Source organism: Sorex araneus, chromosome 2, assembly GCF_027595985.1.
Source record: "Sorex araneus isolate mSorAra2 chromosome 2, mSorAra2.pri, whole genome shotgun sequence".
NCBI lineage: Eukaryota > Metazoa > Chordata > Mammalia > Eulipotyphla > Soricidae > Sorex > Sorex araneus.
This window is the reverse complement of record NC_073303.1, coordinates 167958295-167975312: the sequence shown is the minus strand read 5'-3', so window position 1 is coordinate 167975312 and position 17018 is coordinate 167958295. Positions and strand designations below refer to the sequence as shown.

Here is a 17018-nt window from a genome sequence, read left to right as displayed (position 1 = left end):
TAATCTCAATCTAAGTCTCAGGGCAAGAAGGCTCTTATTCTTGTTCATTAATAAGGGAAAACTACAACATTTGCTATGATTTGCAAATTGGAAATAAGGGTTCCAGAGAAGTAAATGAATCTCTGAAGTAATAACTGCTACCAATGAAAGAACAGATGTATTAAGTACAGTGATTTGCACATATTAACGTTTGCTCTGAAAAATAATGAAAAAGTTACTGAGATCTAGATCTACAGCTGAGATCTAGAATTCTCAACTTGTGATTTATGGTATCATCTTAGAGTTAAAGGTACTTAGGTAATGAGATAAAATTATTTATTGGGGTGATCAAAATTTTCCACCCCATCCCCAAATATCATATTTTGGAGGCAATCAAGTATTACTTCCAAGTATTTCCAAGAATTCCAAATGAATTTGCTTTTTATTTCATAGCAAACAATTTTCAGGAATCAGCTTATATTAGAGACAGACATTTGGGCTTTATGTCAAAATATGAAATGGAGGAGGCAATCCATAACTATGCTGGATAAAAATGAAATGGGAGAGGTTTATGGGAGACTGCACATTGAAGAAGAATTGGATCCTGTTTTACTAAATTACTGTGTACTGGCTAATGTTATCTCTTACTGAAAATCAAAACTGTAAGTTGACATTCTGTCTTGCAGTTTACCCTCCAAACAGGGCATGAAGGGATCTAATACACAAGGTCAGACCTGTCTGAGGATTAGTGCTTTCAGACAAAGGATAAAGTATGATATAGACATAGCTGCTTGCTGTTTTACTAGCTTTACTTTTGGCAGGGCCGTGGGGCGGCAGCACACATACCCAGCAGTGCTCGGGGCTTACTCCTGGTCCTGAACTGAGGGACCATATGGGACTCCGACTTAGGAGCAAGAACTAAGATTCTGAGACATGCCAAGTTTAAGAGACATAGGGAAGCACAGGGAATTTCTGAAGTGAGAACCAGAAAGATACAAGCCAAAGTCTTCATAATGGGCCACAGGGCAGCTCTAAATCTTCATTACCCAATAGAGCAGCCTCTCTGCCACGATGACTATTAGAAATTTAATTCCTCATTGTATGAGTGTGCAGTAGCCACGATGGCAATGTATTGGAGAACACAAGGTATTTGTATAGTATCAAAAATTACGGTGGTCTGTATCAATGGTTCTCAATGTGCAATGACTGCATCCCTTACCTAACTAACAAGTGGGGCTAGTTTTTGCTAGTGTCAGGTGGAAGTGTGAAGTCCTGCCTAATTGGGGTGGGAGTGGGGAAGAGGCCAGAGAAACTGTTCAGTACCTCTCAATATTTTGGACAGCCCCCACAACAATCATTTACCTCAATATGTCAACAGAGCCAGAGTTGTAAATCTCTCTTTAGATCTTGACAGATTGCCTTCTACCTGCACAAGCTGCTTCAGACTCTTGCCTCCTCACCTACAAGCCAGGCACTATGTTCCTTGTTGGAGTCTATTTTTGCTTCCTTCTAGAATCCTCTTCTGTGCTTCCTTTTTGCTCTCTTCAGCTCCTTTAGGGTTAGAGAATCCATTCTTGGCGACTGTATAAAACAGCACCTTCCCCATCTCCCTCATGATTTATTTTTTGGTAGCATTTCCTAGCTATGCAATTTCCTCTCAGTAGATTGCAAAATCGAAATCATATTTGTTCCCAGCCCAAAATACAATGACTGGCTACTGATAAAGGGGGTGGAGAGAGCACCAAGTATAGTGACTGTCATACTGATAAGAAGGGTGGAGAAGAGGGAAGAGAGAAGTGAATGTGAATTGGATATAGCGTGATCAACACCTGCCATTTTTATTTGTAACATACTCGAGAGTTCCTGAAAGGTGAATTCATTTATACCTAGAATGGTTTATTTATGCTTGATAAGAAATGAATTGTTTTCTACTGAGCAACTGGTATTCCAAACAACTTATGGGGATTTTTTTATTTTACGAATTTATTAATTCTTAAGTGTCTTGGCAATTTCAACGTGTTTTTTTTTTTTTAAGTTGTTTGTTTTTTGCTGGGTTGGTTGTTTTTTTTCCCACCCCACACCTGTTGGTGCTCATAGCTTACTCCTCCCTCTGCGCTCAGGGTTCACTCCTGGCGGGCTTGGGGAACTTGGGTACAGGGGATCCAGTTCAGGTCGGCTGCATACAAAGAAAAAAAAAAAGGCCCTATTCGCTGTACTATTGCTCCGGCCCATTGTTGTGATTTGTTTTAAAGTTAAAAAAAAAAATCTTGCACACTTAGATTAGCAAAAATGTGCACCATTTTAGCGACTCGGTGGGATTACCCTCATCACCATTAAGTCTGAAATACGGGTAAAAAAGCAGCCAGCTGTTTTATGATGGGGGTTGCTGCCACACAGCAATAACTGCTAACAGACCAAGCGCCTACTACTTCGCCCCGATGACATCAATTTGGATAGAAACCCGGAGGACAGCCCAATAGGCTTGTCCATGCCCCGGTCGTAGCAAAACCCTGGCCGTCCGGCTTCCAGGGTCCCCAGCCTCAAGCGGCTTAGCCCGGGACGCAGCCGTGAAAGCAGCGGCTGATGGCAACCAATGTCTGAGAAGACAAACTCGCGACAATGGGCGGGCGGGACACAGTGCAGGTTGGGGGCGTGTCCCCCGCCCTTAACTTTCTATAGTGTGTGTTAAGCACACGGAATTACTATTTTTTCAACAGTGCTTTCAGAACGTCCAACTACGAGCTCAAGCACCAGCGGCGGCCAAGGCGAACGGCGACAGGCTCCCGGGGGCGGCCGGGAGGGAGGAGGCGCGTCCCTAGGCCAGCCGCCACGGGCCACCGGCACTCGCCGCGCGCCGCGTTTCCCACGCACCTGCACCCGCGCAGCCGCGCCACGAACTCTGCAGGCGGGGCTGCCGAGGGGCCCCGGGTTGCGCCTTCTGCAGCCAGCCCCCAGTCGGCGACAACTACTCCACGCCGCCGCGAAAGTGACATCCCGAAGCCGCGCCCTCCTATGCTCGGCCTGAGCGGAACGATAACTCAAGGGACCGTGTTTCCCTGTGGGCTTCGGAAACGATCACTTCCGCCCGCCCGGGAGCCGCGGAACCCCGGAGGCCGTTTGGATGAGCACACCCAGAAAGGCACTTCCGGTGTCTGTTTCCTAGGCGCCCGGCCGAGCCCGGGACGGCTCGGCGTCGTGAGCGTCCTGCTTTCGCCCCCGTTCCCGGGGTCGCGATGGCGGGGCTCAGCTCTCCCGAGAAGGAGGGTTGCCGGAAGTTGTTGGGCCTGCTGAACACCGACGACATCCTGGCCCTGTGCGACACCGTCACCAACCGCCTGGTGCGGCCCGAGAACCGCACAGGTGAGAGCGGGCGGCGGGGCGGGGCGGGGTGGGCGTGGGGACCGTGCGGGCCGGGGCCGCGGAACCTTCCCGCCCGCCCCCGGCCCAGATCCCCCGGGGGCCCGCGCCGCCGCCGGACCCGCCCCCCTCGCGCCTGCTCTCGGGGGCCCGTTCCGCGCAGGGGCCGCTGTCTGACCGACGCCTCTCGGGCTCCCAGCTAGAATCTGTCTTTTCCTCGGACTCGGTTTCGGCCGAGACGGCCACCTTTTGGGTTTCGATTCCCGGTAGGATTTTCCACTTTCAGTTTCCGTCAGCTGCGAAGTGCCAGGCGGCTGCTGGGGGGCGGAGATCGCGCGCGGGGCGTCTCCTGCGGGGAAGCTGGACTTGGAAGGAAAGGAGGCAGTTTGAAGCCTTTTAATAGTGCATGAAAAAAGCGTGTGTGTGTGTGTGTGTGTGTGTGTGTGTGTGTGTGTGTGTGTGTGTGTGTGTGGTTGGAATACATAATGCCAAGTAAAAGTATTGATAGAGGACCTTGGAGATAGTACAGTGGGCAGGGCGACTTCCATGCACAAGGTCCATCCTTGGTGTCACATGATTTCCCTAAGTGTGACAAGAGGTGATCCTGGGGGGGAGGGGATATGCTAGGGGTGATGGGAGGAAACCTGGGGACACTGGTGCTGGGAAATGTACACTGGCGGAGGGATGGGTATTGGAATACTACTGTATGACTGAAACCTAAACAGGTTTCCCTGTTTCTTTTTATTTAGTGATCGACACAGCAAGGTTTGCTTGAAATGCACAGTATATGATCTTAAAACGTGGAGCTTTCCATACTACCTGTACTTTAGTATTGAAGTGTCGACCAAAGGCTCTGTCTTTTTTAAAAAATAAAAAAACTGTGGGGAAAATTTTTTTTGGCTAAATATTTGAGCCACATCCGGCTCTGTTCTGCCGGATTGGTGGGTTGGTGCAGGGTACCAGCACCAGCCTGGTGCCTGCAAACCTGAGCTCAGCCCGTTGAGCTTTGACCTGAAACTCTCATCAAAGTCTAAATGTTAGGTAAATTTTTAAGAATTTACATTATTATTATTATTATTATGTTTTTTAATTGAATCGCTGTGAGATAGACTTGTACAAACCTGACAACCTACTCTCTGACTTTTAAAAATGGTGACTATCTTAAATAATGTCATGAGAAGAGTATAAATATTGATAGAAATTCTCTACAATTATAGGTGACTTGTAATTTTTCTATTAATCTCTATGATTGCCTTCTAGATGCCATTCATGCAATATTAGTATATAGTCAAAGTGCAGAAGAACTTTTGAAGCGGAGAAAAGTCCACCGAGATGTTATATTTAAGTACTTGGCATCGCAAGGGGTTGTTTTACCTCCAACTACTGAGAAACATAATCTTATTCAGCATGCGAAGGATTACTGGAATAAGCAAATAGTCACGAAATGGAAAGAAACACCACAGCCTATTAAGACACAGGACCTCAGTCTCTTTCAGAAGGTGAAGTAGATCTTAACAGTTATCTTGAAATGTAATTCTAAAACATTTTAGAAAATCCTAGATCTGGACTGACTTACAATGGTTAATAATTGCACTTATTATATTTGTTTTGTTGTTGTTTGTTTTAATTTTATCACATCCTTTGCATCTTGAAGCAAGACCAGTAAAGCATTAAAAAGATAAACTATTTCTGAAGTAAATATTTTTATCCTTTTGTCAAATAAGGACGATTGGAGTGTAAATAGACTGTGTATATATACTGTATATATACTGTGTATATATACACAGTAAATAGACTATGTATATATTAAAAGTGGGCTGGAGCGATAGCACAGTAGTTGGGCGTTCGTCTTTCATGCGACCAACCCATGTTCGATTCCTCCGCCCATCTCGGAGAGCCCGCACGGCAGAGCTTGGCAAGCTACCCGTGTGTATTGAATATGCCAAAAACAGTAATAATAAGTCTCTCAACGAGAGACGTCACTGGTGCCCACTCGAACAATTTGATGCGCAATGGGATGACAGTGACAGTATATAGACTGTAGTATCGATTCAGTTTTTAATTTTTTCTCAAACTAAGTTTTTTTCCTCTCTGTAAAATAATGCAGTTTAACCCTTTTCTCATTTGGAAAACTTTGTTTGGCATTAAACTGCAAAACTTCCATGAAGGAAGCATTTAACTTTTCCATTTGATCATTTTTAGCTAGAAAACATTTCTGTTGCAGTAATTTCCTTTTGCCTACATTGACTTGATTCCTTTCTATCTGTACATTTTAAATATGTAATGCATGTTCAAATATTAGTTGAAGGAACCTCTAGGAAATTTTCAGATGAAAGGACTTGCTGCATGCTTTGAATTAATGAAGGCTTAAAATGAGAACTATTTACATGAATATTAAGAAGGGATTTTCTATTAACTTTTTGGGGGTTGGGGGGACATTTTTGATAATGCTGGGGGGATCATAAATGGTGCTGAGGATTGAACTGAATTTGGCAACTTGCAAGGCATCTGTGTTAAGTCCAAGAATTTCTTCTTGTACCGAAACTAGTGTTGAGTTAAGAAGGAGACTGCTAAGTGGTGCTCAGAAAACTGGAACTCCTCCCACAGTTCTCGGGAAACGAGGCCAGTGGTTCAGTGGTTTGAGCTAAGGGCCCTTCAGTGCTAGGTAGTGCCTAGGCTGTACTGCACTGTTTGCTTGAGGGCCTTTAGGGCTGCACCTATGGATGCTCAGGGGACCACGTGGTCCTGGGGAGTGATCAGGGTGCTGTGCCCGAGTTTCAGATCGCCAATTTCAGAGAGACCAAGTCCACACACAATAATACAAAAGAAAAGGAACTTTATTACTTGCCTGAGCCAGCACTAGCCTGAGCTAGGGTCCAAGTCTCACCCAAGACAGTGGAGTCTTGACAAGGACCCCGACTGAGCTAGGATCCAAGTCTGATCCAACACAGTGAAGTCTTGACAAGGACTCCAACTCCAAATCACAAGCAGTTCATATAGGCTTCAGAGTTAGAAGCAGTCTATATACTGGTCTGTTTTTGGCATTGGTCCTATTACAGTAGTGGACAGCAATTAGGCAGTGGTTAGCAACAGTTTCTAAGCAGTGACCCCCCATGACTGGCCAGACCCAACTGCCCAGTTTCTTATCTAGGTGAATTACTCAATTGGGAGTTTATCAGAAACTGCAAGTCCTGCTTTGGGGAAACAGAAACCGAGGAACTGAGGCCTAGCTGAGACTTACTGTTAGCCGTAGTTTGTCATGGCATCAGTTTCCCCTCACAAGGGTAGCTGGATGTGCTTTGAACTACGTACTGTCTCCCTGACGAGTTCCTTGAAAGGAATGTTGCCTTTTGAAATCATACTTATGTGACTTCAAATTAGGATCTGCTATGTATAAACTCGAGATAGTAACTTGCTTTTTCTGAGCCTGATCTTTTCATGTTTGAAATGGATATAGTGATACTATTCACACATGAGGCTTCTGAAGATAATTATTGAACATGTACCCACTATTTTAAATAGCAGGGGCTCAGAAAATTTAAGATATATTCTCTAAATAAGGCAGAATGTTTTAGAATACATAGATGAATAAAAGTTAGCCTCTCTGGTGTATTTTTGCATTAAAAATTATTTTGAGAAAAGAAATAATATCAGAAATGTAATCTTAATTATAAGAAATAACCTATCAGTAATGTTGAAAGTATATTGAAAGATAGAAAAATGCTAATTTTAATTATATTGTGGCATAATTTATGTGCAACAAAATATCCACTTAAATCATGCAGTTTGGGCTAGGGGAATAACAAAAGGGGCTGGATTGGAGCCTTTGTTTTGATCCCCAGCACTGTATTGTTCCCTGAGCTCCACCAAGAGTCACCGTGAGCATTTAGAAGACCATGTCCCTGTACACTGGTGGGTGTGGCCCCAAACCCAATAAATGAATAAATAGAATATACGATTTGGGGCCGAGGGGGTGGGTGGAATTTAAAGGGCTGGAGTCTTGCATGTCAACACTCCCAAGTTTGACTCTCAGCGTTTCATGACAGTCTGAGCCTGCCAGGTGTGGCCCTGGTGGGCCTGACAGTTCTGCCTGGCCGAGCCCCAAGAACTAAACTACTGGTAGACCCTCACTTCTGGTCCAGATATCCCTGTTTGGGGCTCCCAGGTTCCTGAGTGCTGCTGGGGCAGCGCCTCCTACCACACAGAAATGTTTAAATGACGAGTACAGTCTGGAGGTTTGGATACAGGAAGGGAAACATTTTTGTATAAATTATTATTTATCGTTTGTTCTTGATATTATATTTAGAGGCTTTGCTAAACCTTAGTTTCTTAGCCATATTTCAGATGTTTACGATGGCAACTTCTACACTGATTTTTCCCCTTTTTGAAAGAGAAATTACTATTCCATAATAGGTTGAGTAAATTCACTTAGAGTTATCTTACTCTGCTATAATCCGTTCATTAAAGCTTAGCTTTGAGGTGGGCCAGATAGAGAAAATTGATGTAAACTTAACTGTGATTTTATTTTATATTCTATTTTTCTTGTGCAGCCACAGCAAGAAGATCAAACTGAGACTCTTGATTTTCATCAATTAGGAGAAAAATTCTGCCACTGGTTCTTTGAACTTCTCAATTCACAGAATCCTTTACTGGGATTACCCAAAGAAGAATGGGGACCTCAGCACTTCTGGGATGATGTAAAGCTGAGATTTTTTTATAATACTTCAGAGCAAAATGTAACAGAATACCAAGGAGCAGAAATTGTGAGCCTTCGTCTGTTGTCCTTAGTGAAAGAAGAATATTTAATTCTTAATCCCAACCTAGATCCCCATGGACTAAAATGCGCTTCTTCCCCATACGGTCTAGTTATGGTTGGAGTTGCGGGGACTGTCCACCGAGGGAACTCTTGTTTGGGCATTTTTGAAAAAATTTTTGGGCTTGTCCGCTCCCCTTTGGTGACGAGTACTTGGAAAATAAAATTTATCAACCTGAGAATTATTGGCGAGAATGCCCTTGCTTCGGGACCACCAGTGAAACCAGCAGTCACATTTGAACAGAGTGACCTGGATACCTTTCACAGTCTAATCGCTTCAGTTACCTGTGAAGTCCGACTTAATGTGAGACAGGCAATTGGATAGTGAGACCAAAGCCGGCCCCGGAGACGAGGGAAAAAGAACTGAATCTACCTAACCCTCCAAAGCGTTATCCTCTGTTAGCTTTTGAAAATCTATACAGAGACTTTCAAATGAGTCGACTAATAATGTAAGTGGTTTCAGGTGTCAAGATTGATATTTTAATTGGAATAGTCTTTCTTGACTGCAAACTAATATGTGAAAACTTAACCTATTTCTACCTGAGTTTCAGCAAATATTCCAAGAGCTAATGCCATTCTTCAAATAAAAATCCATCACTTTATATGTTGTAACTAATGTGTGCCTTAAAATGCAGGTAACATATATTTATTTAGTGAGTATTTTACTAAAATATGTAATTTTCATTTGTGAAGGTTAATAGTTTTTAAGGTATCTCCCTTTCATTTCTCATTTTAATCTAACTTTGGATAAAATGTATCTCATGACAGCATGGTGCTTTAAAATTAGAGACAATGGGGGCTGGAGCGATAGCACAGCGGGTAGGGCGTTTGCCTTGCACGCGGCCGACCCCGGTTCTAATCCCAGCATCCCATATGGTCCCCTGAGCACCGCCAGGGGTAATTCCTGAGTGAAGAGCCAGGAGTAACCCCTGTGCATCGTCGGGTGTGACCCAAAAAGCAAAAAAAAAAAAAAAAAAAAAAAAAAATTACAGACAATGTAGACAAAATTCTCAGTTTAGAAAACTTGAAAAACATTCTTATGCAAAAAAATCTGGTTAGATGGAAAACACTTTACCTTTTAAAAATTTTTCAAAAACACTATTTAGCATTAATAGCCATAGTCTAAGCTAAATGTTTTATTATCTACATTGTTTTATGAATTGTTTATGGTAATGATAAGTACTTTTTTCAAAACATACCTTATTCATATCTAAGGCTTCAGGTAACAGCTTCATAGCTTCATTATTTTTAATATGTAAGAGAACATTATGTAAAAGTCCTCAGTTTCTAAGGCTTGAAAATTTTGATTTTTTTATGCTCTTGGTTCATCTTGGAAGAAGTCATGCATTCATAATGTGGGCATACGTTTATATAAAGATACCTTTCATGTCATAAAATTTGAGGCATTTTTTAAATTTCTGATTCGTCTTACAAGTTTGAGTTACGGGTTTAAGTTGCAGAATAATTACGGTTGTTGTTTCATATTTTTTACTGGTCAGTCGTAATTTACTGAGCCAGAATCAATGCTGTGTCACTGTACAAAGAAAACAGGAGCTTAGTAAAGGAGGGGATTCCCTTTGTCTGCCTTAAGGATGGTATATTATTTAAATTCAAAGCTAAGTTACCTTTCTCATCTTTGAGCTTTTACTATAACACGTAATAGTAAATGTCCAAAGTAGAGAATAAAATTTAAAACTATTTCTGTTTTCTTTGTGTTATTGCTTAAGCACTACAGAAATATTACTACAAATGCTTAATTGGCAGAAATTTCCTGTAGCTATCTAGAATACTGAATTTTTGATTATGTGTAAAAAAATCAGGTGAGGGCCAAAGTCTTTGATCTTTTAGTCATAATCTTTTGCGAATTGGAATTATACCTTTGGTTTGTTTGTTTTTTTTGTCCTTAATTCCCATGACTGTATACCTAGTAGGATCTAATAGTCAAGCGAATAATAAATGAAATTAGCAAAATAAACTTATATACTTTACATACTTTTTAAAATTTTTGTTTTGTTTTGGGCCACAGTCTTCCATGCTAAAGGGCTTACTACTCCTGGCTCAGTGCTGGGAGGTTGCTTCTGCGTAGCTCAGAAACTTTGTGGTGCTGAGATTGAACCCGGGGATCCAGCATGCGAAGATTTCCATTGTCTCTAGATGACCTTTGAGCTGTCTTACCTGCCCCATACTTACATTGGTGGGTACATGGGTCGGGGAATAACAGTTTTTTGCATCTAGTTTCTGCCTTTAATTCTTTCTTTGTTATTTTGTTTCTTTTGTTTTTAATCACATTCTATTGAATTTCATATGTGGATATACAGAAATACTGAATTTCTGATTATGTGTAAAAATTTCAGGCTCCAGACTATCTCAGACTTGGAGAAATTTCTAATTTTCATTTCAAATTTACTGAATTTTAAAGCTCTACAATTACTTTACAAACCAATTTAGTGGGGAAATATGTGGAGAAAGAACATGAGGAAATGAAAATTTGCTTATAAAAATCAAATAGGCCCTTATGAAATACCTTTGAGAGGTTCAAAGAGCAGGATAGACTAAGTTGGTTTTTGTTCCAGACCCAGCAGTGCTCGGTCGCTTCTGGCACTGCTCAGGGGTTTCTAGTGCCAGGGGTCAAGCCCAGACTTCCCACATGCCAAGCATGCGCTCCACCTGTTGAGCTTCTGTCTAGCCCGGATCCAGTTATCCTTATGCTACCTTCCTTCCTCCCTGTCACAGTGTTCGTATTAGGAAATGGCAGAGGCTCCAGCTTTATGTCTCTCGTGCTTTGTTTATCTCAGCTGATATTTGGAAAGTCTGTAATCAAATAGTAAAGAATACAACATTCCTAATAGTTCATAGTAATTAGATGGGCACACCAGGGTGATGTCTGAGCTTTATTTACTGAAGGCAGATTTGATGTAAATTATGAGGATGTACCTCAAGTATCTTTTTGTCAAAGTTTTGAGTAGTTACAAGAGGATATTTTATTGGAATCTAGAATGACAAAGAATTTCATGTGTCCAATTTAACTGAAAATACCAAGTAATATGAAAAAAAGCCATTGCTCGGGGCTGGAGTGATGTACAGCGGGTAGGGCATTTGCCTTGCACGTGGCTGACCCGGGTTCGATTCTCAGCATCCCATATAGTCCCCTGAGCACTACCAGGGGTAGTTCCTGAGTGCAGAGCCAGGAGTAACCCCTGTGCACAGCTGGGTGTGACCCAAAAAGCAAAAAAAAAAAAAAAAAAAGCCATTGCTGATTTATTAAATCAATCTGGCATAGGTCAGGGAAATTATTTCTTGGTTTCCAGAAAAGAAAGGTATTTTTATGCCAAAGAAAGCTAATCACCTAGTCACAAGAAAAACTGTTATAATATTTATCTAAAAAAGGGTTTAAAGAATAGCAGTATAATTTTTTTTTAATCACCAGAAACAGTGTTTTAACAAAATAGCCAGAGTAGATTACCAAAACAATGAAAACTATATCTTAATGCTGTTCTCAGCATCTCTCACAAATTTAGTAGCCTTTTCTTCACTGCTCAGAGTTGCCGTAGGTGGTGCTCAGTGGTCTAGGCTCTGCCAGGTGTTGGTCCCGGGCCTCTGGCTTATATGCTCAGCCTACTAAACTATCTCTCTGGCTCTCTTCTCTGGTTCTTAATTTGAGTTAGGGTTAAGTTGACCTTCTAAAAAGGTTGTATTCCCCTCCTGCAGGATATTTGCATATTATATCATATTTGTGTATTGCCTTTGAGTTGATGGACTTCACTTAAAGCACTGTGATTCCTTTATTGAGTTTTATATCCTATGTTAGGGGCTGGATAGTGCAGGACTTAAGACGCTTGCCTTGCATGTGACCGATCCCAGTTCCATCCTAGGTACCACATATGGTCCTTTGAGCATCACCGGGAGTGAGCCCTGAGCACAGAGGCATGAGTAGCTCTAAAACTTGGGCCAAAACCAAACCAAAATTTTTTAAAAAGGTAAAATGATTTTTAGAGGATTTTGTTCCTTTGCCAGAGTACTGACACTGTAGGACTAAATTTTATAAATGAAAGGATAATCTGTTGAGACTGTTGATAGTGAACTTGTGAATTTTTTTCTTATAAAACTGTCAGATATTAAAAACAGTCTGAAACAAAGTTGAAATAAAAACATTCATGATTCAAAAAATACTCATGATTCAATTTATTTTCACAAGATAAACTTAATAATGAACATTCTTTGGAAAAATGACAAAATTTTTTTAAAAGTTGTAAGTAATCTCAGAAATTTCACAAAGCTGTATCCTGAGAAAATGATTTTCTAATGTATTGGATATTCTGATGCAGGATTTAAAATAGTAACACTTCCTAAGACAGTGAGAAGGCCAATACTGGATGATCTTACCAGTCGAATATAAAGAGAAAGCAGGAAATAGAAATATATGGAACAAGGCAAACCTTTAAGCCTTGTATTACACAGTGGGGAGGGGTGGAGAAAGCAGGGACACTGGTGGAAGGATGTGGGCACTTTCCTAGTGTGTGATGCAGTAACTTTGTGTATCGGTATCTTAAACTTTTGCACTTAACCATATTGCCCAAATAATAATGTTTTAAAAAAATAGGAACAGTGTTATAGCTCTTTTAGAATTTGTCTAGCAGGTTTTCCGGTTGCTACCAGAAAGCCAAGAAAAAAAGGAAAGAGAAGTTTTCCTCTGCAGGACCTTTATATGTTATTTTCCTGTTTTATACTACTGCATTTCCGCCCTTACCCCACTGAATGCCATTTATAATCTTTGCATAAGCCAGTTTTTAAGGCTGATAGAGTTGCAGTGCTGAGAAAGAAGATTTTCTGAATCTGGGTTCTCTGGGGTTATTTGGGGGTCTTTGGGACCACACCAACAGTGCTCAGTATTTGGATTACTTCTGGCTCTGCACCGAGTAACTTCTGGCTGTGCTCGGGGGATCATGGGATGCCGGGAATTGAGCCCACGTCAGTCAAGTACAGTCATTCTCGCTTGTACTATGGCTCCAGCCTTAAGTTCTATATGTTTTGTTGACATTTGTTAAATTGGGTATCTGCAATTTTTAAGTCACAGAATGAGGCATGTTAAAATAATTCAGCAGTAGGTTATTTACCTAAACTTAAATTGAAGATAGAACTTAATCTCTGGAGCTTTTAGGTAACTTCTTTTATATGGTCAGAGAGAATAATAACTGAAATTTTAGATAGCTATATGGCTTTATAATTTTTATATAGATTTTTTAAATATATATTTTGATAGACCTCTGAGTTACAAAGAAAATGTTTCAGAATATATATATCAGGTTGTGTTAAACTCTTAGTTTTTAGTTTGAACCTTCCCTCTTGTCTCCTGGTAAAGTATTAATATTAAGTTTGACATTTAATGTACCCCAAAATACTTCTGTCGTGAAGTGTTAATAATAATCACTGATCTCACTATTTGGTATCTTCTAATTTCTATTCCCATTACCACCAATTTTCATTGGTCTTGTTAGCCATTTAGTGATTTCTTTTGAATTTTTTTTCTTTCTATTGTTGTTTTGGAGGCCACAGCTAGTGCTCTGGGGCCACATAGTGTGAGGAATCAAACCTGGGCCTTCTCCCGTACAGTGTACACTCAGGCCCTATGAGTTTCTCGCAGGCCACATATAGTGAAATTTTTTTTAACAGTTCATCTTAAGATTTTGAACATCTTAAATTGAATTAGTGAGTTTAAGGATTAAAGGAATGACCTGCTAATAGCTAGTATTTGATACTTTTCTGAACAAAAATCAGCAGCTATTTGGTTTTTCTGCCTAGTTTTTTGTCAGACTGCTTGATTTTCAGCTTTGAGGCATTTGGCTTGAATGTTTTCTTCTCTCTAATGGACCCTGATGGTACTTATCAGAGCACTTTATTTGTTTTGGTCTTAGCACCTTAGGTATTATTATTTTTTTTTAGCACCTTAGATATTATTGTCAATTTCTGATTTCTTAATTTTCCCGAGTAGAATTTTATCTAAGAGCACAAATGATTGTATTTCCATTGCTTTGCACAAAAACTAGCTAAGAAATAGATATTTAGAGCTTTGAACGTACCTCGTTATTTGACTGTTTAAGATAATGCTTAAGATAATGCCTAGTATTTACATATATGAAGACATATATATGTATACATGTTTGCATATGTAGAACTCAAATTTTTGATGAATAATGCCATATTTATATTTCTTAATATATGAGCTCCAAAATAATCAACAGTACTCTTGAATTATTATTAAATTCATCTTACAACATAAAAAATATTGTTAATATGGTTTCATTAAGTTTATTTTCTTCTGGCTTTTTGGATTTTCACCCTTTTTTGCGGGATATGGGAGTGGTGGGGTGGGAAGACGAGGGGGTCGGCGTATTGGGTGGTAGTCATTGACTGCACTCACATATCACTCCTGGCAGGCTCCGGGGACTATCTAGGGTGCCTGGGATTGAATCTGAGTCAGCAGCATGCAAGGCAAGAGACCTGCCTGAGGTACTATTACTCTGGGCCATCTTCTTAAACTACAAAGTCTTTTTTTTTTTTCCTTGCACTTTATTTCTGTGATGATTATTGCTGCTGTCTTATTTTGAAGGAATTACAAATAATTCTCAGTTTCTTTACATGAAAAACTGACTTGCTTAGGTGGGATTTCTACAATGTATTATCAATGTATTATTGTGATGTTACGCAGTTTTGTGACTGTCCACTTTCTTTCAGTAACTGGAGACTATTTTAAAGAAGTTGGTAGTTGACTCTCTGCTGGGGTGTTGCTCCTGGCGATGCTTAGGGGGCAGAGTAGTACCCGAGACTAAACCTAAGTCTCTAGTATTAAAATAGCAAAATATCTGCACTAACCTTTTGTGCTCTCTCCTCACACCCTGAGGAAATTTTTGCTTTTTTAGATGACTAAAAATACTTTTCTATCCTAACAGGTGCTCATTTTTTAGTTGATAGGTAGCTTATGTACTTTTATTTACGGAGGAAAACACAGAAGAATAAAGATACATATCTTTTAAATAGAAAAGATCTAAAATTGTTAAAAATATTTTTATATTCTCTAATCACTAGAAATTGTGAAGTTGTTTGAAACTATTATTCTTTCAAGCTTTTTACAGTCTACGTTGTACACTGCCAGTAATCCTTAGCAAAAATTAAGATGTTGATGAAATATTCAGATATTCAGATGTAGTTGGCCTCCAAAAGAAACTAGACAGTGATAGAGCCCATACCTTGCATACGTGGGATCCTGGGTTAGGTTCCAAAAAAACTTTTTTTTTTTTTGCCTTTTGGGTCACACCTGGCAGCGATGCACAGAGGTTACTCCTGGCTCTGCACTCAGGAATTACCCCTGGCCGTGCTCAGGGGACCCTATGGGATGCTGGGATTTGAACCCGGGTCGGCCGTGTGCAAGGCAAACGCCCTACCCGCTGTGCTATCTCTTCAGCCCCCCAAAAAACTTTTTTCCCCAAAAATTACAGAGTTGGCAAGTACTTAAGGTGACACTGGAAACAGTGGCAGACCTAGAACGGAAGTTTTCTGTAGGAAGTGTGACATGCTTGGGTGCTGCTAATAAGGTTGTTGTTATTCAGAAAGTTTAATAGAAAGCACTTGTTTATCACATAAGAAGAGATTTTGCTGTTTGGACTCCATTGATTAGTACAGCTTTATGACAGAACAAGCTTAGAGTATAGAATCAAGATAGCAATAGAAAATCATGTTAGAGATTTTAATGTTGGGAACTAGTAGAATGATCATAAAGTCAACAGTAGACTCCTAGGAATTAAAAAAAATTACCGAATGAGATAAAATTTTAACTGTAGAGCAGAGCGTTAGGATGGGAGAAGTTGATTTTAAATACCCTATGAGTATTTTCTCTTAATGTTTGAATTGGTAAACATTTATGGGTTTCTTGTTATGTCCTAGTAATTTTAACAAAATGCTGTTAGAATATGAAGAAATGTCTTGTTTATTTATAATTTGTTTTGCTTTTCTTAATTTTGTGAACTAATACTGTTTAATAAAATTTTTTTTATAAGAAAGTGATTCTCTGATCTCTCATTGATGTCCTTTTTAGTTTTTTGGGTCCCCTTCTCCCCCCGCCATCTTAGGCACTGTGATTTACAGTAATAGTGTTTCAGGCATACAGTGTCCCAGCTTCAAAACGGCCTTTTTTTAAAAATTCTTTTACCCTTTATTCTATCAGTACATTAATATCATTAGCGTTGCTATTAAATTCACATAAAATATTACCTCCTCATTTTCCAAAAGCTTTTTTTAAAAATTTTTTAAAATTTTATTGAATCACCATGAGATAGTTATAAGCTTTCATGTTTGGGTTACAATCTCACAATGATCAAACACCCATCCCTCCACCAGTGCACATTCCCCACCACCAATATCCTGGGTATACCCCCCCTTTCCCACCATCCCCCTGCCTCTGTGGCAGACAATATTTTCCATACTCTCTCTACTTTTGGGCATTATAGCTTGCAACACAGACACTGAGAGGTCATCATGTTTGGTCCATTATTTACTTTCGGCATGCATCTCCCATCCCAACTGGTTCCTCCAGCCATCCTTTTCTTAGTGATCCCTTCTCTATTCCATCTGCCTTCTCCCCTCTGCTCATGAAGCAGTCTTCCAGCTATGGGGAAATCCCCCTGGCTCTTGTATCTACTGACCTTGGGTGTCAGCCTCATGTGATGTCAAAACGACCTTCTATGTCAGCATCCCCCCATCAGTATCCCAAATTTTCTTCCCTGCCTACTCCACCTCCTTAGCATAGCCTCATTGTTTTTTAAGTGTAGTTTGGGTGACTTATTTACATTAGTATTGGCTTTTAGGATTGATGAGT

At 40.3% G+C, this 17018-nt stretch overlaps 1 protein-coding gene and 1 non-coding gene across 2 annotated transcripts; both read left to right on the top strand.

The window, feature by feature from the left end:
- The first annotated feature begins 3117 nt into the window (after positions 1-3117).
- Positions 3118-8938, top strand: C2H3orf38 (chromosome 2 C3orf38 homolog). The gene is made up of 3 exons (XM_055128057.1): positions 3118-3339; positions 4597-4835; positions 7887-8938. The coding sequence occupies exons 1-3, from the start codon at positions 3213-3215 to the stop codon at positions 8472-8474; spliced, it is 954 nt and encodes a 317-aa protein (XP_054984032.1). The 5' UTR covers positions 3118-3212; the 3' UTR covers positions 8475-8938.
- A 3814-nt stretch (positions 8939-12752) lies between these two features.
- Positions 12753-12814, top strand: LOC129402931 (U7 small nuclear RNA). The gene has a single exon (XR_008628945.1). It is a non-coding gene; the product is annotated as a U7 small nuclear RNA (small nuclear RNA).
- The last annotated feature ends 4204 nt before the right edge of the window (positions 12815-17018 follow it).